The sequence below is a fragment of the Bacillus rossius genome, chromosome 13, assembly GCF_032445375.1.
Source record: "Bacillus rossius redtenbacheri isolate Brsri chromosome 13, Brsri_v3, whole genome shotgun sequence".
NCBI lineage: Eukaryota > Metazoa > Arthropoda > Insecta > Phasmatodea > Bacillidae > Bacillus > Bacillus rossius.
This window is the reverse complement of record NC_086340.1, coordinates 40,819,378-40,842,984: the sequence shown is the minus strand read 5'-3', so window position 1 is coordinate 40,842,984 and position 23,607 is coordinate 40,819,378. Positions and strand designations below refer to the sequence as shown.

Genomic DNA, 23,607 nt, shown 5'->3' with positions numbered 1-23,607 from the left:
TGAAACACAAAAACTTTTCCAAAATGTTACAGTTAAGGCAGTATCTAAATACAAAAGATAATTGATCTGTATGGGTAACATCAGGTGTAGAATCAACTATCAGTGAATAATATTTGCCCTTTTCTAATCTCATTTAGCATGAGTTTCCAAACATCGTTGCCCATTAGCTCAATTAATTCTTTACATATATCAGAAGAAAGATACGATACATGACCTTTTCCTTTGTTCCCATGTATCCTTAAATGTTCCTGTAAAAAAGGATCAAACTGAGCAAGGAGTTCCGAAATTCCTAGGTAATTAACATTACGAGGTGATCCAAGCATCTGATTAATACCACGAAAAGGAAGATCACGACTGCACAAACATTTTACAACTGCCACTACTCTAACAATAACATTCTTCCAGTAATTTGTCTCAGTCACTTGTGCATCTAAATGTGATGAATTTGACATTTTCTTATTTTTTTCTTGAAACCCATTTTAAAGAACATGCTTTGTGTTCAATACTGTTTTCATGCTCCCTCAACTTTTCTTCTGTTTTCTTCCAATTAGAAAAAACATTTACAAATTTTGATAGTTTACAATTAGGTACCTACTGAAAAGTTTGCACGCAAAGCAAAACATATTTCCCGTACATTTAGAGTACAATAACCATTTTCTCTCCTGTTGCTCTCCATTTTCAAGAACTCTCACAAATGCAGATGATGTTAGTTTACGAGTACAATTTGGATGTTGCCTAGCAGAAGCTGTGTAGTCTCCATCATTATTACTAAAAAAAGTCCGGCCCCTTATCAACACAATAACTAATCATTTCGTCAGTGATATTTCCAGGCCATGCAGCAGGATCTTTCTGGATTTCTTCTATTAACACTGCACTATCAAACTACACTTCTTTCAGTCCTAGCACAGTTTCTAGAAGTTATGGTAATTTATGGAGTTGTGTTAATGAGATTACAATTATCTATTTTAGTTACTTTTGTGTTTTCTTTAACTTTATCAGAGCTTGAAAGTGGTAAAGTCAAAGGCAACTTACCATCACAATCACATGGTTCTAGTGTTTGAGGAGGTTCATGGACCGGCGTCGATGTCGGTGACTTACTCAGTAGTTATAAATAAAACCATACAAATTACAGCACGGTGTGGTTTTATTGTGGAATCATGCTTTACAAAACTAAATAAATAGGTACATAACTAAATTTAAAGACAAGTTATTATTACGCCAGATATAAAATGGGAATTCACTTTAAATAATGATATATTTTTTTGATAAAATTTGAGGCCCCCTTGAATGTGAGGCCTGGGGCAAATGCCCCTTTTTCCCCCCCCTAGACGCGGCCCTGCACTCCTCGTCTCTTTCACTGTCCCAGGTGACCACAAAATTCTCTGCTTTCTGACGAATGGCTTATGAACTACTGCTTGCGGTTTCAAAAACGTCTATTGACGGAAAGTGGCACCTGAAAAGCTGTTGGTAAATATGATATAAATTTACTAATTTAAAAAAATTCTTAATTTCTGTTTGTTTGAATTGTGATTTTTATCTGATACTTTACACGAACACACAATCAAAAAGGTTTGGGGTCGCATTGTAGCACTATGTTGGGGTAAACACGGCACATGTGAGATCGCGAGAGCCTGCTCGGGACGGCGGACTGTCCCCAGAATGGCTGGACGCCCCTGCACTGCGCGTCCCGCGCGGGCTGCTTCGACGTGGTCCGCCTGCTGGTCGACTCCGGGGCGTCGCCCAAGTCCGAAACCAACTTCGGGAGCCAGCCCATCTGGTTCGCCGCCTCGGAAGGCCACAACGACGTCCTCAAGTACCTCATGACCAAGGAGCACGACACCTACAGTCTCATGGAGGACCGCAGGGTAATGCCATCATGTGGTCCTGTAGTGTCATGTCGTGCTGTAGCGTCATGTCATGCTGTAGCATCATGTCATGCTGTAGCGTCATGTCATGCTGTAGCGTCATGTCATGCTGTAGCGCCATGTCATGCTGTAGCATCATGTCATGCTGTAGCGTCATGTCATGCTGTAGCGTCATGTCATGCTGTAGTGTCATGTCATGCTGTAGCGCCATGTCATGCTGTAGCGTCATGTCATGCTGTAGCGTCATGTCATGCTGTAGCGTCATGTCATGCTGTAGCGTCATGTCATGCTGTAGCGTCATGTCATGCTGTAGCGCCATGTCATGCTGTAGCGTCATGTCATGCTGTAGCGTCATGTCATGCTGTAGCGTCATGTCGGTGTTGCGTTAGTCGATGAAGGCCGGCAACCCTGACGATAACTGGTGCAAGATCTCAAGCCAGCGAGATGGCAGGTGACAAGCCAAGTCAATAACACTACACAGTACACAGTCTATCCATTACGTAATTGTGAAACACTTATTAAATCAATAAGTTATTTCTCCAGCTTAGTCATTAATTTTCGTGGCACCAAAACCTTTAAAAAAAATGTGACACACAATTACAATTGTACTACAGATAAACGAATCATGGCAACTCACAAGCATTGTTACGCTGATTGTCTTTAAAGTTGACATCCAAACTTGCCTGAAGCGAAACAGACTGTGAATATGTTCAGTGGTTACTTGTACAAATGTGTATTTAAAACACACTTCTTCGTAGTTTAGGTATACCTTTTAGACGTGCTATCTACGCTTCATTATATATATATATATGTATGTTTTCTTGCATTTATAAATGCGCCAAACATACAACGACCATTTTTTATATCATCTTGTATGATTCAAATTTAACATTACTTATTCGGAATAATTTTGTTTTTTTTCCAAATATTTCTCAGATAAATTTAAAAAAGAACTTTTAAAGACACACTTATAACAATAGTGTTATAAATTCAAAAGTCTAGCCATCATTCAAAAACAAAACTTTGATGCTCATTTCAGTAACAGCCCACCTTTGACACAATGGATATAAATAGTCTTTGCAGTCAGAAAGTCTTGTCATGCTTTCGAGTTTTGTTATTCCAGCGTAAGCGTGTATGTTTTCTATTTTCAAATGTACAGATCCACTACCACACAGCATCCAGGCTACACTTTGACGGAGGCGTGCATGCATGGAGTGTGATGTAAGGTTGTCTGCCTGCAGTTCGTGTACAACCTGATGGTCTGCAGCAAGAACCACAACAACCGGCCCATCGAGGACTTCGTGCTGGCGTCGCCGGCGCCCGTGGACGCAGCGGCCAAGCTCTCCAACATATTCATCAACCTGTCCACCAAGGTATGGCTCACAGGAAGTTCGTAATTTTTTAGCTACGATCATCTCATAACGACTGCAGCTTATCATAGGTCTTTAAAAATTACCTTTCTTTCCCATGGTTTCTTTAATAGGGACGAGAGTTTATCAACTATTTTCGAAGTAAAATATTTCTTTGGGCATAACGGGAGTAAAATTTCCAGGCCAAATTTTATTGCGTTTCCGTGAAACACTGTTGTGAAACGGTTCTGATGCGGAAAGAACGGAAAGAGGTTGCGGACGGAGCAGAGAACTGTTCCCTTGAGCGGGCTCCACGTGGCGGCGCGCGGCTCAGGTTGAACCCCGCCATGCGCAGAGAGCTACGTTTTCCCGGGCAGGCAGGTGACAGAAGGGTGCCCTGCGAGACAATCACGGTGTTTATAGTCATCGTGAATTGTGTTAGATTTATGTACACATTTCTCTATTATAGGAGCCAAAAGAGGTTATGAAATAAATAGGTTGATCTGATATTCTTGATTTGTCATTTACGAACCCGTCCCTTATCCCTGTTCCACAATGACGTGGTAACATCAAATCGTAAACGGACACGGATCTGCACGATAGTTACATTTCACTTTCCGTCCGCCGCTTCCACAATGCACGGAAACGTAACAGATACCACAATAAGATTGAGTTTTGAGGCTCCCAAAAATTAATTTAATTGAGAATAAAAAATGTGATATGAGAAAAAACCCGGTCAGGGTTTACATATAAAATTAAAATAAACCTAAAGTAATGATAGAACACTGCATGGCTACCACCGCAACCAAATATAAAGGGTTCTGTTGGTCGCACAGAGTATCGTACACGGAAGAGCCAGGCATTGCCAAGCTGGTACGGCTCCGTGTCTGCTTCGGTGCCGTTGTTGATACTCTGTTCCATGAGATCCGTCTCAGTTTACGTGATACATCTCCACTTCCGTGTCATACGGTAAACTGTTTTGTTTTTTCCCTATGAATATCGGGATATAAATACAGTTTACACTTCATTGTGTAGACGTGATCTTAATATAGTGCAGGATTGGTTTCACGCTGGGTGTTTGGAAGTGTCTTCTGTTGTAGTTCCTTAAATAATACTAAGGACACTTGGTACTCTATTACTTTTATTATTGCCACTTAATCGCACGTACACTAATCACAGTAACAATGTCTCGGAGTAGTACACATCTAACTTACTCTTACATATCACGGCCATCGTAACCTATATTTTCTCGACAGTCTCGCCAACTTGGCCATATACAACATGTTCAAGTTGGAAAGGTAGCCCGGGAGTGTGTAGTTACGCTCCTCGGCCGTGTTGCAGGAGAAGGAGCGCGCCAAGGACCTGATAGCCGCGGGCAAGCAGTGCGAGGCGATGGCCACGGAGCTGCTGGCTCTCGCGGCCGGCTCCGACTCGGCAGGGCGCGTCCTCACCGCCACCGACCGCCGCAACGTCGAGTTCCTGGACGTGCTCATCGAGAACGAGCAGAAGGAGGTCATCGCGCACACCGTGGTGCAACGGTACCTGCAGGCAAGACACGCCTCTTCCTTATTTTCCTGCAGGCAAGATTCGCCTCTTCCTTATTTTCCTGCAGGCAAGATTCGCCTCTTCCTTATTTTCCTGCAGGCAAGACACACCTCTTCCTTATTTTCCTGCAGGCAAGACATGCCTCTTCCTTATTTTCCTGCAGGCAAGACACGCCTCATCCTTATTTTCCTGCAGGCAAGACACGTGTCTTCCTTATTTTCCTGCAGGCAAGACACGCCTCTTCCTTATTTTCCTGCAGGCAAGACACGCCTCTTCCTTTTTTCCTGCAGGCAATACACGCCTCTTCCTTATTTTCCTGCAGGCAAGACTCGCCTCTTCCTTATTTTCCTGCAGGCAATACACGCCTCTTCCTTATTTTCCTGCAGGCAAGACACGCCTCTTCCTTTTTTTCCTGCAGGCAAGACTCGCCTCTTCCTTATTTTCCTGCAGGCAATACACGCCTCTTCCTTATTTTCCTGCAGGCAAGACACGCCTCTTCCTTTTTTCCTGCAGGCAATACACGCCTCTTCCTTATTTTCCTGCAGGCAAGACACGCCTCTTCCTTTTTTTCCTGCAGGCAAGACTCGCCTCTTCCTTATTTTTCTGCAGGCAATACACGCCTCTTCCTTATTTTCCTGCAGGCAAGACACGCCTCTTCCTTTTTTTCCTGCAGGCAAGACTCGCATCTTCCTTATTTTCCTGCAGGCAATACACGCCTCTTCCTTATTTTCCTGCAGGCAAGACACGCCTCTTCCTTATTTCCTGCAGGCAAGACTCGCCTCTTCCTTATTTTCCTGCAGGCAATACACGCCTCTTCCTTATTTTCCTGCAGGCAAGACTCGACTCTTCCTTATTTTCCTGCAGGCAAGACTCGCCTCTTCCTTATTTTCCTGCAGGCAATACACGCCTCTTCCGTATTTTCCTGCAGGCAAGACACGCTTCTTCCTTTTTTCCTGCAGGCAATACACGCCTCTTCCTTATTTTCCTGCAGGCAAGACACGCCTCTTCCTTTTTTTCCTGCAGGCAAGACTCGCCTCTTCCTTATTTTTCTGCAGGCAAGACTCGCCTCTTCCTTATTTTTCTGCAGGCAATACACGCCTCTTCCTTATTTTCCTGCAGGCAAGACACGCCTCTTCCTTTTTTTCCTGCAGGCAAGACTCGCATCTTCCTTATTTTCCTGCAGGCAATACACGCCTCTTCCTTATTTTCCTGCAGGCAAGACACGCCTCTTCCTTATTTCCTGCAGGCAATACTCGCCTCTTCCTTATTTTCCTGCAGGCAATACACGCCTCTTCCTTATTTTCCTGCAGGCAATACACGCCTCTTCCTTATTTTCCTGCAGGCAAGACTCGCCTCTTCCTTATTTTCCTGCAGGCAAGACTCGCCTCTTCCTTATTTTCCTGCAGGCAAGACTCGCCTCTTCCTTATTTTCCTGCAGGCAAGACACGCCTCTTCCTTTTTTCCTGCAGGCAAGACAGACTTCTTCCTGTTTTTACTTCAGGCAACACACCTTTTCTTTTTTTTTCTACAGGCATGACACAGTGACACACCTCTTCCTTTTATTTTTCCTGCAATCAAAACACGCCTCTTTTATTTTTTACAGGGAAACATGCCACTTCCTTTCTTCTCCCCCTCGTTCTTCGGAGCGAGATTGTGCAGTAGTAGACACTGGACTCGCGTTCCAGAGGAGCCAGGTTTGAATCCTTGTCAGATCTTCCTGATTTCACAGTTCCATTGTTTCTCTAAATCAGTGATGACCAATTTCACTGTTTTTTTTTTGTTTATTTTTTAGGACCAGATCCCATTTTGAAACTGATCCGAGAGTCAAACTCTCATGAATTAATAGTACATATTTTACAATTTTTTATCTTACAAAAAAATAAAAATAGAAAACCTAAAATATATAAAAATAATTACATTAAAAAATATAGATTACATGAATATATGTAATATTTTTAAATTTTTCAATATCACGGATTCCAAACAGTGCATTTAGTGATAACTTTGTCTACATCTATTCAAACAATGTCAGCTAATACACAAGAGGATGCCCAATCATATTTTTTGTTGATGGGTTTTTAAGCGAGCAGAACGAAACTACCTATGTTACGATACGGATCCATTTGGCCATCACAGAAATCATTTTACACCTTTTCTGAACTGGTCCCTTACGGCAAACTCTTGCCGAATTCCTTTCCCGATATCCCCGATAACTGTTGTGGGTTACTGTCAACTATGCATTTAAAAAAAACAGGCATCTATGTTACTTGTTTTTTTATATATACTTGAACCAAAATAATTTGTTTTCCTCTCCTAATCAGTGAAGTTTATGTTTATCAATCCTTCATGTCAAGTTAATATATATGTGTGTGTGTTTTGTTTTTTTTAGTTTTTTTTTTTACATGCATATTATATAATTGTAATAACATTTTGATGTCTATTTAATGCTTGGTCTACACACTGAGTTAGTTATTTCAGTTTTTTGTAGTCGTTATTTGTCAAGGAATTATCGCGTGAATTTATTCAGATAGCTTTCTTGCACTTGTTGTTGGGTGACAAATTTTCTCACCAGGTATAAAATAAATTTTATGGTGAAGCTGTGAAAAGTCAGGCAAGAGATCATATTTATAAATTTTTGATGCTATCAGAAAATACGTAGTAAATTATCTGTTGAGAAATTTGAGACAAAAGATACAGGAATATATAGGAAAAGCCCTCGAACAACGCAGGGCTGTAGCCAGGATTTTGTGAAGGAAGGGATCCAGTACAACCCTTATATAATTTTTTTAATGAGAAAAATTTCTTTATAATTGAATTTTGAAGGAAAATTTATTATCACGCTAAAATCTCAGAATGCCAAACTTTACACATAGAAATGTAAGCAATGATTTTGCTTGAAAAATAAAACTGAACATTTCATACTTTGGTTCTTATTTAATTATTTTTAATACTTTATTCTTAAGTAAAATTTTTGATGGTTTTGTTAAAAAAAGTCATAAATATTTATATTAATGTTATTTAATACATGAAACACTCATGACAAGTTAGTTTGAAAGAAATACTTACAGTAATTCGTGTTCAAAGTGTCATTAAATATAGACTACTTGGAAATACAATTCTTGCTTAATCTGTGCATGAGGCATTTCAGGCTATAAGAGGAGGAAATACATTATTGTAGCCCACTAAGGATATCAATCATCCTTCCAAAATAATAATCTCAGCAAAATTAAGTAGCTAATTTGTTGTAATTTTTTTATTAGTATGTCTTTTAAATCCTGAAAGGGAAGGGACCGGACCCCTCTGACTCCCCCCTGGCTATGTTCCTGAACAACGGTAATGAAAAGAAAATTAATACATTGCCTGTGGAAAAATATAGAAAAGGTGTGTTGCCTGCAGTAAAAAAAGTGGGTTGTTTGTATAGTCGGTTTACGGACGATAATTTAATTTTACGGGATAACATCATAAGAAAACATTGATAAAAAGTTGCATACTTTTTTAGTTTTCAAATATTATTTACGGTTTCTGCAAATTTAATTCTAATAATTTGTTTAAATGTAATCACGGACAATTATTTAAAAAAGCCCTCCTTAACCCGTTTTGATATTAAAGAAGATTTTCTCGCACGGTGGTTGGCGGGAACTTGCACGCTCGGCTCAGGCGGAACGTGACAATTTTTCCTGCGTGCAGCTGGCGTTCACGTCAAAAAAAGGAAGAGGCCTGTATTGCCTGCAGTAAAAAGAACTTGACACGTGAAACGCAGCTTTAAAAGTCAATATAATTTGAATATCTCCAACCTTAACTACTGTGACAGTTGCGACGTGTTCGCTCGGCAGGAGCTGTGGCGGGGCAGCCTCAACTGGGCCGCCTGGCAGACCATGCTCCTGTTCTTCGCGTTCATCTGCTGCCTGCCCGTGTGGGTGGTGTTCACCCTGCCGCTCGGCCACCGCTACAGCAAGGTGCCCATCATCAAGTTCATGTCCTACCTCACCTCGCACGTCTACCTCATGGTGTTCCTCATGCTCACCGGCATCACGCCCGTCTACCCGGTGGTGCGTGGCTCGCTGCTGCCCTACTGGTACGTCTCCGGCGCGCCGGTCCGTCTCGCCCGCTGCAGTGACAGGTCTTTCCCCCGGCTCATTCCGGTGTAGTCTCAACAGCAGTGCCGAGTGCAACCTGATGGAATACAGAACACTGGGGAGGTTCCGATACCCCATGCTTGATCGGCCATTGTATCGGCTAAGGTATCTGAAAATATATACTCAGAACTTTGATATTTTTTTTTATACTTGCTACATTCACTTGCCGTATTTTAATAATATTTTTACTGAATTATTTGTTAACTACATTTTTAAAAAGAAAATCATAAAAAATAATAACTTAGGCAAAGTTTAACTACAGGTAAATAGAAATGAAGATGTTTATCCAACAAATAAGTGACGAACTTGCTTTTAATTTTTGCTGTTCAAAAAAAAATTACATCTCAGATATATATTTATTAAAAATTTATGTTTCTCAATAATGTATTCATATAGTGTGGCCAGTAATTGTAAACATTAATTGTGGCATATGGGATAGTGGTTGTAGTGAAGTATCGTAGTGGTGTCAGGGTATCGGGAAATGGTATTGGAATTGCCCTAATGAAAAACGACAGTAACAGTACTCTCTGAGCTAACTTTAATCAGCTAACTAAAATCTGCCGAAGCATAGAATGTCGGATTAAGACCTTTCACTGTAGTGTGCAGAGCTTTATTAGAAAATATTTTATCCAAGAAATTATCTTAATTTTTGGGGGTGTTTCAGCAATTAAAAAAAATTGTTTAGTTATATTAGTCCCCGCCATCAAAATTTTTTTAAAAGTATCTTGCATGTTATGTTTTACAGAACTTTTTATTGATGTCTTTTTTTTATGGATCATCTTAACATTTATGATGTTTGTGGATCTTTGCTTGTTAAAGGCTGTAACAAGTTGTAAAAGCTTATGAATGAGTTGAAAAATAATTTCAAATTAAACTTATTGCATAATTAATGATATAATTTTTCGACTCATTTCTATTTTCAATAAAATTGATAATATTAATATTAATCTGTAAAAGTGTAGCTATATAATGTTTTTTTTTTTTACATAAGCCTGCAATTAGTAAAATCATTATAATGTCTATGTTTTGTATTTCTTTTTATGCGTTTTTTATATTTTGATGTTTATTTTTTAATAGTTATATTTTAAACTTTATTTGTTTGTTTGTATTTTGTTTGTATTGTTTATATGTTGTCCTTGCATATACGTGTCGGGCCCACCGCTAAAGCCCTCGGCTGTTGGTGGGCATGTTACAACATTAATTAATAAATAAATTAATAAATAAATAAATAAATAAATAAAAATGAAAATGCCGTAATGGCGGGAACAGATGCTCTTTGAGAATGTCGGTACCGGACCGGAGCTCGAGTACAGCCGCTCGCCCGCCCGCAGGTACGAGTGGGTGCTGCTGGTGTGGCTGTCCGGCCTGCTGCTCTTCGAGCTGACCAACCCGAGCGACAAGAGCGGCCTGGGCTGGATCAAGCTGGCCGTCCTGCTGTTCGGCATGTTCGGGGTGGCGCTGCACGTGCTGGGCTACGTGGCCGTCGGCCGCCAGTACTGGCCCACGCTCATGTACCTGCGCAACCAGCTGTTCGCCATCTCCTTCCTCTTCTCCTGCGTGCAGATCCTCGACTTCCTCTCCTTCCACCACCTGTTCGGCCCCTGGGCCATCATCATCGGCGACCTCATGAAGGACCTGGCGCGCTTCCTCGCCGTGCTCGCCATCTTCGTGTTCGGCTTCTCCATGAACATCGTGGCGCTGAACCAGCCCTTCATGAACCAGACCCCGCGCGAGATCCGGAAGAACGCCAAGCCGCACCAGTACACGGGCCTCTTCGGCGAAGGTGACTCGCTTCGCTACCACCTCCTTCCAGTTAAACGTTCACAATTGTTTTAATTTAATCAAATTTCATTGAATCAAATGTTTGAATTGTAACAAAATAAATCAAAGAAAAGAAACTGAAATGTATTCAAAAAAGTTACCTAACTCAACGTATCAAAGTGAAACAATCAAAATAATCTGAAACGAAACAAATGGAAACTAAATACAACCCAAAGAAACAAAATAAATTGAAACCTAATGCATTAAACAAAAAAAATAATTTAAAACTAATAATTTAAACTAAAAAAATTATTTACTAGAAATTTTTTTTTTAAAACTTTAAACATGCTTGCTATTGCGACCTACCCCAACACTTTTTTTTTTTTGTAAATTGATTTTAATGGCAATTTCTTCAATAACTGTGCATATTTACAGAGTGAAAAGTACCTTATGTTTTATTAATCCAATATATAAGCTAATACCATTCCAAATCTCATCAAAATCGGGTTAGTAGTAAAGGTCTACATTAATTAATACACAGTTGGTTTTCAGATCAGTGATAATGTGGCACTATTTTTTTTTACCCAACATTGCTTTTGGATATTTTTTCTATTTCTGTTTACTTTTTCATTGTAGTTCGAATCAGCCCACTGGAATCTTTCGAGCTGCTGTTCTTTGCTGTGTTTGGGATGACCACACCAACTCATCTTCAAAAAGAAACCAAACAGCCAGCGTGGACCACGTATTTATTTAAGGTAATATTTTTTATGAGTGAAATAAAAATAAAATAAAAGAACACTGTGATCAAACAAGTCAGCTGTACTTGACAAACATATAAGATATAACCATTTGTAAAAATTATCAGAGATGTCAACAACACACAAGTTTCAATTCAAATGTTTCACCATTACAGTGAAACCTGATTAGACAATGGCGGAATATATTCTTGCAACAAGTACTCAGAATAATGATGAAATACCAAAGAAATACCAAAATAGCAACGAAATGTACGTCATATCAAGGAATTAAGTAGCATTTAAACAAAACAAAATTCAAATCATAAAAATGTTTAATGTTTGAAACTCAAGGAGTGTAATTTCCAAACAAAGAACAATTGTACCAAAGTGCATTGATCAGAAAAACTAATTTAATTTGATTTATTGCGCATCTCTTATTCAATTACTTTTAAACTACAAATTCTTGCTAAATTATTTTTATGGTTCTGAATGTGTCTCTTTCAGACCAATTTATTACAAATTATTATTTTTTATCGTAAAAATGCAGCATATAAATTTTACCACTATTTCGGTGGAGTATTAAAAACAGCTTTTATACAAATAAAAACAAAATTGGACTAAAAATAAAAAACCACATCTTGTCTTTGGTATCGGCATCATTAAAGGGGGTATTGAAACAGCCCTAGTTTATTTTATTTCTGACTTTGGAAACATGTATGCACTTGGATTTGAGGCACTGTAGTGGAGGTATGAGAGGGTTTGAGAGAGAGTGGACTTATTTTATTTCTGACTTGGGAACATGTATGCACTTGTATTCGAGGCACTGTATTGGAGGTATGAAAGGGTTTGAGAGAGAGTGGACTTATTTTATTTCTGACTTGGGAACATGTATGCACTTGGATTCGAGGCACTGTATTGGAGGTATGAGAGGGTTTGAGAGAGAGTGGACTTATTTTATTTCTGACTTTGGGAACACGTATGCACTTGGATTCGAGGCATTGTAGTGGAGGTATGAGTGGGTTTGAGAGAGAGTGGACTTATTTTATTTCTGACTTTGGTAACACGTATGCACTTGGATTCGAGGCATTGTATTGGAGGTATGAGAGGGTTTGAGAGAGAGTGGACTTATTTTATTTCTGACTTTGGGAACACGTATGCACTTGGATTCGAGGCATTGTAGTGGAGGTATGAGTGGGTTTGAGAGAGAGTGGACTTATTTTATTTCTGACTTTGGGAACACGTATGCACTTGGATTCGAGGCACTGTAGTGGAGGTATGAAAGGGTTTGAGAGAGAGTGGACTTATTTTATTTCTGACTTTGGGAACACGTATGCACTTGGATTCGAGGCACTGTAGTGGAGGTATGAAAGGGTTTGAGAGAGAGTGGACTTATTTTATTTCTGACTTGGGAACATGTATGCACTTGGATTCGAGGCACTGTATTGGAGGTATGAGAGGGTTTGAGAGAGAGCGGACTTATTTTATTTCTGACTTTGGATACGTGTATGCACTTGGATTCGAGGCACTGTATTGGAGGTATGAGAGGGTTTGAGAGAGAGCGGACTTATTTTATTTCTGACTTTGGATACGTGTATGCACTTGGATTCGAGGCACTGTAGTGGAGGTATGAGAGGGTTTGAGAGAGAGTGGACTTATTTTATTTCTGACTTGGGAACATGTATGCACTTGGATTCGAGGCACTGTATTGGAGGTATGAGAGGGTTTGAGAGAGAGCGGACTTATTTTATTTCTGACTTTGGGAACACGTATGCACTTGGATTCGAGGCACTGTAGTGGAGGTATGAAAGGGTTTGAGAGAGAGTGGACTTAATTTATTTCTGACTTGGGAACAAGTATGCACTTGGATTCGAGGCACTGTAGTGGAGGTATGAGAGGGTTTGAGAGAGAGCGGACTTATTTTATTTCTAACTTTGGGAACACGTATGCACTTGGATTCGAGGCACTGTAGTGGAGGTATGAAAGGGTTTGAGAGAGAGTGGACTTATTTTATTTCTGACTTGGGAACATGTATGCACTTGGATTCGAGGCACTGTATTGGAGGTATGAGAGGGTTTGAGAGAGAGTGGACTTATTTTATTTCTGACTTAGGGAACACGTATGCACTTGGATTCGAGGCATTGTAGTGGAGGTATGAGTGGGTTTGAGAGAGAGTGGACTTATTTTATTTCTGACTTGGGAACATGTATGCACTTGGATTCGAGGCACTGTATTGGAGGTATGAGAGGGTTTGAGAGAGAGCGGACTTATTTTATTTCTGACTTAGGGAACACGTATGCACTTGGATTCGAGGCACTGTAGTGGAGGTATGAAAGGGTTTGAGAGAGAGTGGACTTATTTTATTTCTGACTTGGGAACATGTATGCACTTGGATTCGAGGCACTGTATTGGAGGTATGAGAGGGTTTGAGAGAGAGTGGACTTATTTTATTTCTGACTTAGGGAACACGTATGCACTTGGATTCGAGGCACTGTAGTGGAGGTATGAAAGGGTTTGAGAGAGAGTGGACTTATTTTATTTCTGACTTGGGAACATGTATGCACTTGGATTCGAGGCACTGTATTGGAGGTATGAGAGGGTTTGAGAGAGAGCGGACTTATTTTATTTCTGACTTTGGATATGTGTATGCACTTGGATTCGAGGCACTGTAGTGGAGGTATGAGAGGGTTTGAGAGAGAGTGGACTTATTTTATTTCTGACTTGGGAACATGTATGCACTTGTATTCGAGGCACTGTATTGGAGGTATGAAAGGGTTTGAGAGAGAGTGGACTTATTTTATTTCTGACTTGGGAACATGTATGCACTTGGATTCGAGGCACTGTATTGGAGGTATGAGAGGGTTTGAGAGAGAGTGGACTTATTTTATTTCTGACTTTGGGAACACGTATGCACTTGGATTCGAGGCATTGTAGTGGAGGTATGAGTGGGTTTGAGAGAGAGTGGACTTATTTTATTTCTGACTTTGGTAACACGTATGCACTTGGATTCGAGGCATTGTATTGGAGGTATGAGAGGGTTTGAGAGAGAGTGGACTTATTTTATTTCTGACTTTGGGAACACGTATGCACTTGGATTCGAGGCATTGTAGTGGAGGTATGAGTGGGTTTGAGAGAGAGTGGACTTATTTTATTTCTGACTTTGGGAACACGTATGCACTTGGATTCGAGGCACTGTATTGGAGGTATGAGAGGGTTTGAGAGAGAGCGGACTTATTTTATTTCTGACTTTGGGAACACGTATGCACTTGGATTCGAGGCACTGTAGTGGAGGTATGAAAGGGTTTGAGAGAGAGTGGACTTATTTTATTTCTGACTTGGGAACATGTATGCACTTGTATTCGAGGCACTGTATTGGAGGTATGAAAGGGTTTGAGAGAGAGTGGACTTATTTTATTTCTGACTTGGGAACATGTATGCACTTGGATTCGAGGCACTGTATTGGAGGTATAAGAGGGTTTGAGAGAGAGTGGACTTATTTTATTTCTGACTTTGGGAACACGTATGCACTTGGATTCGAGGCATTGTAGTGGAGGTATGAGTGGGTTTGAGAGAGAGTGGACTTATTTTATTTCTGACTTTGGTAACACGTATGCACTTGGATTCGAGGCATTGTATTGGAGGTATGAGAGGGTTTGAGAGAGAGTGGACTTATTTTATTTCTGACTTTGGGAACACGTATGCACTTGGATTCGAGGCATTGTAGTGGAGGTATGAGTGGGTTTGAGAGAGAGTGGACTTATTTTATTTCTGACTTTGGGAACACGTATGCACTTGGATTCGAGGCACTGTAGTGGAGGTATAAAAGGGTTTGAGAGAGAGTGGACTTATTTTATTTCTGACTTTGGGAACACGTATGCACTTGGATTCGAGGCACTGTAGTGGAGGTATGAAAGGGTTTGAGAGAGAGTGGACTTATTTTATTTCTGACTTGGGAACATGTATGCACTTGGATTCGAGGCACTGTATTGGAGGTATGAGAAGGTTTGAGAGAGAGCGGACTTATTTTATTTCTGACTTTGGATACGTGTATGCACTTGGATTCGAGGCACTGTATTGGAGGTATGAGAGGGTTTGAGAGAGTGCGGACTTATTTTATTTCTGACTTTGGAAACGTGTACGCACTTGGATCGGAGGCACCGCGGTGGAGGTACGAGAGTGGACTCCGCGCGTGTGTCGCCAGGCGGTGTTCATGATCTACATGCTGGTGTCGGTGGTGGTGCTGATCAACCTGCTGATCGCCATGATGTCGGACACGTACCAGCGCATCCAGGCGCAGTCCGACATCGAGTGGAAGTACGGCCTGGCCAAGCTGATCCGCAACATGCACCGCACCACGACCACGCCCTCGCCGCTCAACCTGGTCACCTCCTGGCTCGTCCTGCTGCTCAGCATGTGCCGCAAGCGCAGTGAGTCCGGCGCCCTGCTCCCGTCTGCTCCGGCTCGGAGAGGAACCACAAGGGCGGACGAGAAATCCAAGATCAGACAATGTCATTTATTTACCGTATTTACTCGCATAATGTCCGCAGTAATTTGGCTACATTTTTGACAAAAAAAAATGGGGTGCGGACATTATGAGGTGAAGTCCGGAAAAAAAATTTTTTTCCTCAAAATTTTACATGTTTTGTGTAGAGTAAAAAAAAATTGTTCTCTCATAATTAGTATACTAGTAGCCTGATTTTACGTATGCTCACGGTGCCGCGGATTGCATTAGTAAAATCGCTGCTTCGTAAAATTGGCACCCTTCCCTCGGCCCAGTTGAAAAATATTAACAACGGCGGCACACTACTTCGCAGAGCGCTGGTGACTGGCGACCCTCCGCAGCAGACGTGAGAAATGTGACAGGTGTCGAGATAATTGGGTGCCGGCGATTAGTGGACGACGCCACTCATTTTTTTTCTCTTCTCTCACTCGCGTGTGCGCTCTTACGTTCAGAAGACGCAGCCAGCCTATACAGTCAAAGCATTGTTGACAGCGTCGGTAAATTTCCATCCCGTTACTGTGCCTTTCAGGGGTGGCCAAGGTTGCTTTGTCTGGCGTGGACTTTATGCGGTTCCATTTAAAGTATTTAAAAAGAAATGTGCGGACATTATGCGATTAAATACGGTAGTTTAATCTTTGCATTCACCCGTGTGTGTTGCTGTTTTGTCCATATCTACTGTTCTTGTTGCAACCGTCTCGTCATGTCGGCCCGCCGTGTTCATCCGTGCCGTGACCGTTTTTCCGACTAATTCATTCCACTGAATTTCTCTGTGCTGTCTGTGCATCTAACATTTGACATTGGTTTTTTTTTTATGTCTGTGTATTGATATTTCTTGTCCATTCCTGTGGTTCCTCTGTGACGTACAGTGAAAACTAGCAATGGCAAATGTTTTAAATCGTTAAATCAAAAGGAAAACCACAGTAAGTGTTGAAGGCCTGCACGGTGGGGTGTCAGTGGGTGGGAGAGAGCAGTGGCGGACGCTGGCGTGTGTTGCAGTGACGAAGCGGAAGCGACCGAGCCTGGTGCACATGATGGGCATGCACCAGAGCAGGGTCAGCCCCCGCACCAAGATGGGCGCCAAGTGGCTGCAGAAGGTCAAGAAGGGCCAGGTCGCTCCTAAAGGTACCGTCGGCGTGTGTGACCAGTCTCCACGCCTTCCTGTCATACAGTTATTTAAATTCATCAAATGCTGACCAACACAGAATAATTAAATGCATTGATGGAATATCAAACACTTACAACTTTGAGACTTTGACATACTAGGTGCTATGAGATTTTATAATCTCTAGAACATACAGTTCTATCATTCATGACACACACTTCTGACTGTTGTATTGAAGCCATTCACTCCATATTATTGTAATGTATAATTTTTAAAATACCACAATTAAATCAAACATACGGATAAAACTCATATTCATTCAATCACCAGTACATTTTTTTTAACATATCCTAAAACCGATACTAAATTGATTCTCCAAAAATTTGGTGTTTGTACACATTAAGTAGCTTAATAACATCTTAAGTACCTTAGTTACACTCTTTAACTAAAAAGATTTTTGGTCAGTGGAAAAAAGTATTTTACAGCATAAACTTTATGCATAGCACTATACACACAATGCCTTTGACTAATAACAAATACAACATTCAAGTATAGCCTACAACACTACAAACACGTAAATAGAAAAGACGGGTGCCACCTGAATAAATGAAATAGTACTTTTCCAAGATTATCGTTTTTTTAAGTTTCGGTTAGAAATCATTACATCGGTAAATCACTTCTTGTAATATTTCCTGTGAATTCTGTTAAAAGTTCTGTTTTGTGTGAATTCTGTTCCATCCTATCAGGGTAAACCCAGCCACTAAAAAAAAAAAGCTCATGTAACTCTGTACACGTGATAGAAGTGAAATTTCTTTGGCAATTCAAACCTCGACTTGTAAGTATATCATAGGGGGTAAAATGGCAGAGAGAAAGAGTAAGGGAGATAGAACTCAATTTTATAAATAAACATTGACGACAGCTGTCATTTCTATCCTGGTTCCTAGGCCCGCTGTTACCCATAGCCGTCTGGTCCGGGCATGAGTGTAACAAAGTGCTTTGAGTGGTGCTTCGAGCGGTGAGCGCACCCGAGCGCGGCGGCTGGTGTGACGAATGACAGTGCAATCTGACCCGGACCGCGTACTGTCTCCCACGCCCCCCTCCCCTGCTTCCCATTCCCCGTGCGCCGGTGCGTGGGAGTCAGTCGTAGCTCGCCTCTCATCCGCGACGGACGCGTCTGAGCACTGCTCCGCGCTTCGTTGCTAGAGATTCGTGAGTGGTTCGCCATTACGACGTAGACCGAACTACGGACATACATCCATCCTAAATGGCGTCTCGAGCGGCCGACAGCTCGAGGGGTCGCTGTTGTCCTGGCCCCCTGTTGTAAGCCACAAGGTGAGAACCTGTTCACTCCCTGAGTTCTAGGCTGGCCGGCGCTCTCGTCACGACAGGGAATCACTAGCAACAGGGGTCAGAGAGCCAGGTGTCGTCAACATGAATTAACTAAATTATTAGTCACTTCAAAATAAGCTCAAACCCCGTAGTGTTGCCCTCTGCCCAGATACTCCCTAAACTTGGGGTGGCGTCAGGCGCAGGCGGGTCCCTATCCCTGCAGCACTAAGCCACGTGGAGCCCGCTCGAGGGAACAGTTCTCTGCACCGTCCGCAACCTCTTTCCGTCCTTTTAGCGTCGGACAACAATGTTTCACGAACACGTTGCACTGAAATTCGGCCTTGAAATTTGACTCCCGTCGCGCCCGAAGGAGTTTCGCTTGAAACCTCTCGGGACCGGACCAGTGTGGCTCGTGCCAGGAGTCCGTGCACGAGACGAGGGCCCGACTGTGTGTTCTCCGCAGACTCGGTGGGGCTGGGCGTGGTGCACCTGAGCCCGCTCGGCTCGCAGATCAGCTTCAGCAACCTGCAGCGCATCGAGAACGTCACGGACTGGGAGGTGATCGGCAAGAAGTACCGCGCGCTCATGGGCACGCTGGACGAGCGCAGCCACGACACCAACTCGCCCACGGACGAGACGGGCAGCGAGAGCGAGCACCACAACAACAACAACAACAACGTCGTCGCGTGAAGGCACGCGTCCCCACAGAGCTTCCGCTCGGCTTCCCCGGAGAGGAGCCGGCGTCCGGCATTCCGAACATCATTTGTATTCACTTACGCTTTTCTATTCCAAGTGCAGTGAAGCTGTAACAATGAAAATTGGGGTTAAGAGTAATTCATGCACAAAATTAATTTGTAAATCCCAGTTTCAAGACATTATTGAGTGAACAGCAGGACTGCTTACGTCAGTCTGGAGGACAATCTGTATTCAGAGAATGTTTCGATAAGTTTGTAAGCACTGCAAAAACAATTCCTAAAAATTCTAAAAAAAATTCTCATTTACAGTTTTATTTAAAACTAAAGTATTTTAAAATCATTGACTTAAAAAACTAAACAAATATTTGTTAAAAAAAAAATTCCTCCTCCAACTCCACTCCCCTTCTCTTTATATTCCAAGTGAGTATATGTTCAAAATTGATATTTGTATTTAAATTAGTTTCAAATTTAAAAAATAAAACTGATATTTTTATAGGCCTACGGCGAGTACTTCGGAGAAGATGGTGCGAATAATATAGCCGCCAGTGTCGTTTAGAAAATCGTACATTTCACTGCTGACTCATTATATTGTGTCATTTTCAAAAAAAGCAATTTTTCTGAAAATTACGTGGTTTTAGACTGTGCCCTAAGTGGTGCTGCAAAATTTTATATGTTGAAGCTGTGTAAAAAATGTACTAATTAGCAAATATTGAAAAATGTTTACACCAATATTATTTATTTTGAAAAGTACAAAATGTATAGTAATTTTTATAAAAGCCTAGGTAATGTACATTTTTCTGTTTTAAGTAAAACAGGATGTATGTTACAAAAATATATTTATGTATGTATGTGTATAAAATGAAAATTTATTTTAATTTGATTTCGACAGTTGTCATATTTCAATTAAGTTTGCAAAAATTACAAAACATAATAGCAAAAGTTTTCAAAGCATTGGGCAGCTCGCTATGTCATTTTAGATTGGTTAATTTTTTATAAAATGGAAAAAATTATTAATGATTATGAGGTGAAAGCAGTTAATGATATCTTCTTTTCTGTTTAATCATTATTAAAATGACTACTTTTATTATTTATATATCTGGTCATGATACGAGTATGGTAGCCCTAAATAATCTGTACAAATTTGACCAATTTTATTGATCAGTAACTTAATGCTTTAAAATTTTTCATCAGTTTAAAAAAATGGTGTGAGGACCATTAAAAGATATCTTTTATTCCTTACAATATCTGGAATTTTATTATTGTTGCTTAAAATCTTTCTTTATAAAAAGCTGTTTTTACATACCAGTATTTCATTCTCATGGTAATTTTGTGTTTTTGTTACACACAAATCTGATTTTAAAAGATTTTTTTAAATGGTTTTTGAATACTACATTAATTTAATTTAGGCCCTTTGTAGTGCATTAGAATATTTTAGGTAACGTTCCTAAACATTCAATGGACATTAGTAACCTTTATCACTGTTCTGCATAGGATATTTACCATACAAATATGGTAAGTACATTTGCTGTGCATCTTACTTTTACCTAAACAAAAGTACAAGAGATTGTGTGTTTGTATGGTAATTTTTCCATAAAATCTTTACGGTGAATTATTTCCATTGCATGTTTAGAAACATTAACAAAACATTTTTCGAAGTACATATAGCATTAAAGTGAATGTTTGTTGTCTGTCCTTTCGTTTTTCGAGCTAAAATTACAACTGACCTTCACCTGGATGTGATGCAATGATATGACCTAATGACTTGCAACTCATGGTGATTTTCCACTAGTATGGTGCATCAGAACACTGCTGGGACAATATTTTATGGTGAATAGCGATACAACCAAAATAACAGCCAAACTGAAGTTAATACACCACATAACACCAAAATGCAAAGCAAAACATAAAATGCAGTGAAATTCACCTCAATTACCTAATTTTGTCTGTTAAAATATAGAATTTATTTCATAAAACTTTAGTTTAGGCTTTTATTATATAGGTATTTGGGGGAAAAAAAATTATTTTAGTCAAATGTATTGTTTTTTTAAAGTAAAGTAAATAATAGCAGTGTCGTGAGGGGGGGTTTCAAATCGGCGCACGTGCATACCTTGGGCGCCACCACGTGGACCCGGCTACCGACTCTGTACCAGGGCCGTGACGTGACCCGTGTGGAGCTAGGCTCGACTTCCCCCGCTAGCTCTCACCGGCCCGCTATGTCACTGCTCGTGGGGTCTCACACCTCCGTCTCTGTGCTGGGAAACTCATGGTCGGGAATTAAGTGCAACGAGTCGGGTGAATATTGAGTTTTATTGGCGCCGACACGCATAGGCGTGCGCAGGACTTCAGTAGTGGTGGTGCCAGATTACACAACAGCCCTATCATCCACGGACCCGAGCCTAAAGCGGAAAAATTTGGATTTGAAAACGCAAAATTGTGCTATTTAAGGTGTTTCCGAACAAAAACATTAAATACACAGATGTAAAAATTTTAACATTTTTTTATGACAAATTATGGCTTTCAACGTTATAATCACCAGGAAAACTACTAAACTATTTACAGTTTTAAGCTTTGTTGAGCCATAAAGTAAATTGCACAAATTGTTTGCACGTAATGCTGGTGGCTTTACTTATATGTTTTCTGAAGACGCCAATTAAATGCTAGAAAAAACATTCTCAAATGTTAAGTATTAAAATCAACAAATCAAGGGAGTTTTTGTAACATACCTTAAATATGTAAGATATTAAAATAATAAAAATACACAAATAAGAGTGGGCAAAAGTTTCAACTTTTGGAATACAACAAAAATGTTTTGTCGGCGACTGCATATGTCATCGAGTAAGCCTATCCTTTTAACTAACTAAACTCACTCTCTCTTTTTTTTTTAAAAAACCCTGGTGGACGGCGGCTATTATTCCGTGCACCTGCTGAGTGGAGTGAACAGTGGACACCGAGCGCGCATTCTAGGAGAACTAGAAGAAGTATTTACATTTACATTTCAGAAGTTTCGTAGCCGCGGCCCGCGTGTACAACACAAGTAATTGCAACTGGCTTGTTTCCGTGTGTATAGTTGGTTCGATTGATAATTGATATACTGATAGTGTTATGAGCTCATATATATTACTCGACACGATTGGAAAACATATTTTTTTGGAAATAATACGGATTTTTGTAAGTATGTATTATTTCTGCTTTAAAAAATAAAATAACGTTAACCCTAATGGAGGTGCCAAGGCACCTGTGGCACCTACCGTGCGCATGCCTATGCCGACACGTACACTGACGACGCACACAGAAAACAGCACATAGTCCAGCTTTCATGCTGACCAGGACACCGCGTGGCCCGGCCCCGAAAGTGCAAGTCCGCAGATTAATCCAAAACGCTCCGGGGAGCTTTAATTAATTAATTTACACAGTCTGCTGCCGGGGTAGGCCTCGAAGATTGATTAAAAAAAGGTTTAAAAAAAATAGTTACGACGGCGGATGTTAACGGATTGGTTACGAGCAAAAGTTGAAGTCGACCAGGTGCTGAGATGCGTCCTACCCCGCACGGCGAACGGAAGAGACTGCCCCGGTCCCCGGGTGTCATGGCCGCAGGAAGTGCTGAACTTACCGTTAGTAAATTTATATGACAGACAATTAAGCATAAATATTTAGACCTTTTAAAAATTGCAAGTTAATTAAGATTTAAGGATTACATACTACAGATATTTAAGAATTACATTATTTAAAAAAAACATGCAGTCTCAACTGCTCCAGTTAGGGTGGGCAACCGGACACACGCACACGCACTCGTTGGCGGGAGGCGTGAAACAGAGGGTGTCGGTGGGAGGAGAGGGGGTCGGCAGTGGCGTAGCCCTGGTCACGTCAGCAGTCTATAGTTGATACCCACAGAGAAAGATGTTATTTTGGGTTTTTAACATAGAATTTTTCCTTATTTATATAAAGACAATTACAAAAAGTAAAATTTAAATTTGAAAATATGTCCAACTTTATCGTGAACTAAGATACATTATAGAAAAATACTGAATTTTTTGATTGCAGTGGTATTTTATATACCACATATTTTAAATGTCTTACCATAAATATTTGTAGCAGTTGATCAATGTGCTTAATATGATTTTATTATAGCAAATGTTTTATTTTTAATGACCATAAAGACAAAATCCACTATTTTTAATGATGGAATTTGTGTTTTTATAACACCATAAAATCTTTGCTCTACCTATTAGAGATGCTAAATCAAACTAAGAACGTAATATTAATATCCTCGTATAGATTTGGTCCATACATTTTGACACAAACTTCATGCTAATTAAATGACATTCATTGAATTTTATATTAAAAATAATTACAGTTTTGTGATTAACTTCAGGATTGTAGTTGTGTTTACATGTATTTCAGTGTTCTATGGTTCAATGATATTTTAACTGGTTATATTTTTGTTTTATCTCACTTTACCATAAAATCTCACACCTGCTCATCATTGGATATTTATTTACCTTCGTCAATAGCGACAATAGCTTCTGGAAAAAACCCACTGGGAGGTGGATTAGACATTGACAGTCAAGACCCTAGACTTGTTCTTGTGGG

The 23,607-nt window shown here is 40.4% G+C and overlaps 1 protein-coding gene across 1 annotated transcript in view; it reads left to right on the top strand.

Annotated features, from left to right (window-relative positions):
* Positions 1 to 20,276, top strand: part of LOC134538475 (serine/threonine-protein phosphatase 6 regulatory ankyrin repeat subunit A-like) — a 210,704-nt gene extending 190,428 nt beyond the window's left edge. Inside the window, 9 exon segments of the mRNA XM_063379807.1 lie at positions 1,659 to 1,865; positions 3,107 to 3,238; positions 4,556 to 4,762; positions 8,593 to 8,834; positions 10,227 to 10,678; positions 11,293 to 11,411; positions 15,592 to 15,817; positions 16,888 to 17,013; positions 18,786 to 20,276. Coding sequence (XP_063235877.1) covers positions 1,659 to 1,865; positions 3,107 to 3,238; positions 4,556 to 4,762; positions 8,593 to 8,834; positions 10,227 to 10,678; positions 11,293 to 11,411; positions 15,592 to 15,817; positions 16,888 to 17,013; positions 18,786 to 19,012 — 1,938 coding nt within the window. The 3' untranslated portion in view covers positions 19,013 to 20,276.
* Positions 20,277 to 23,607: the final 3,331 nt, after the last annotated feature.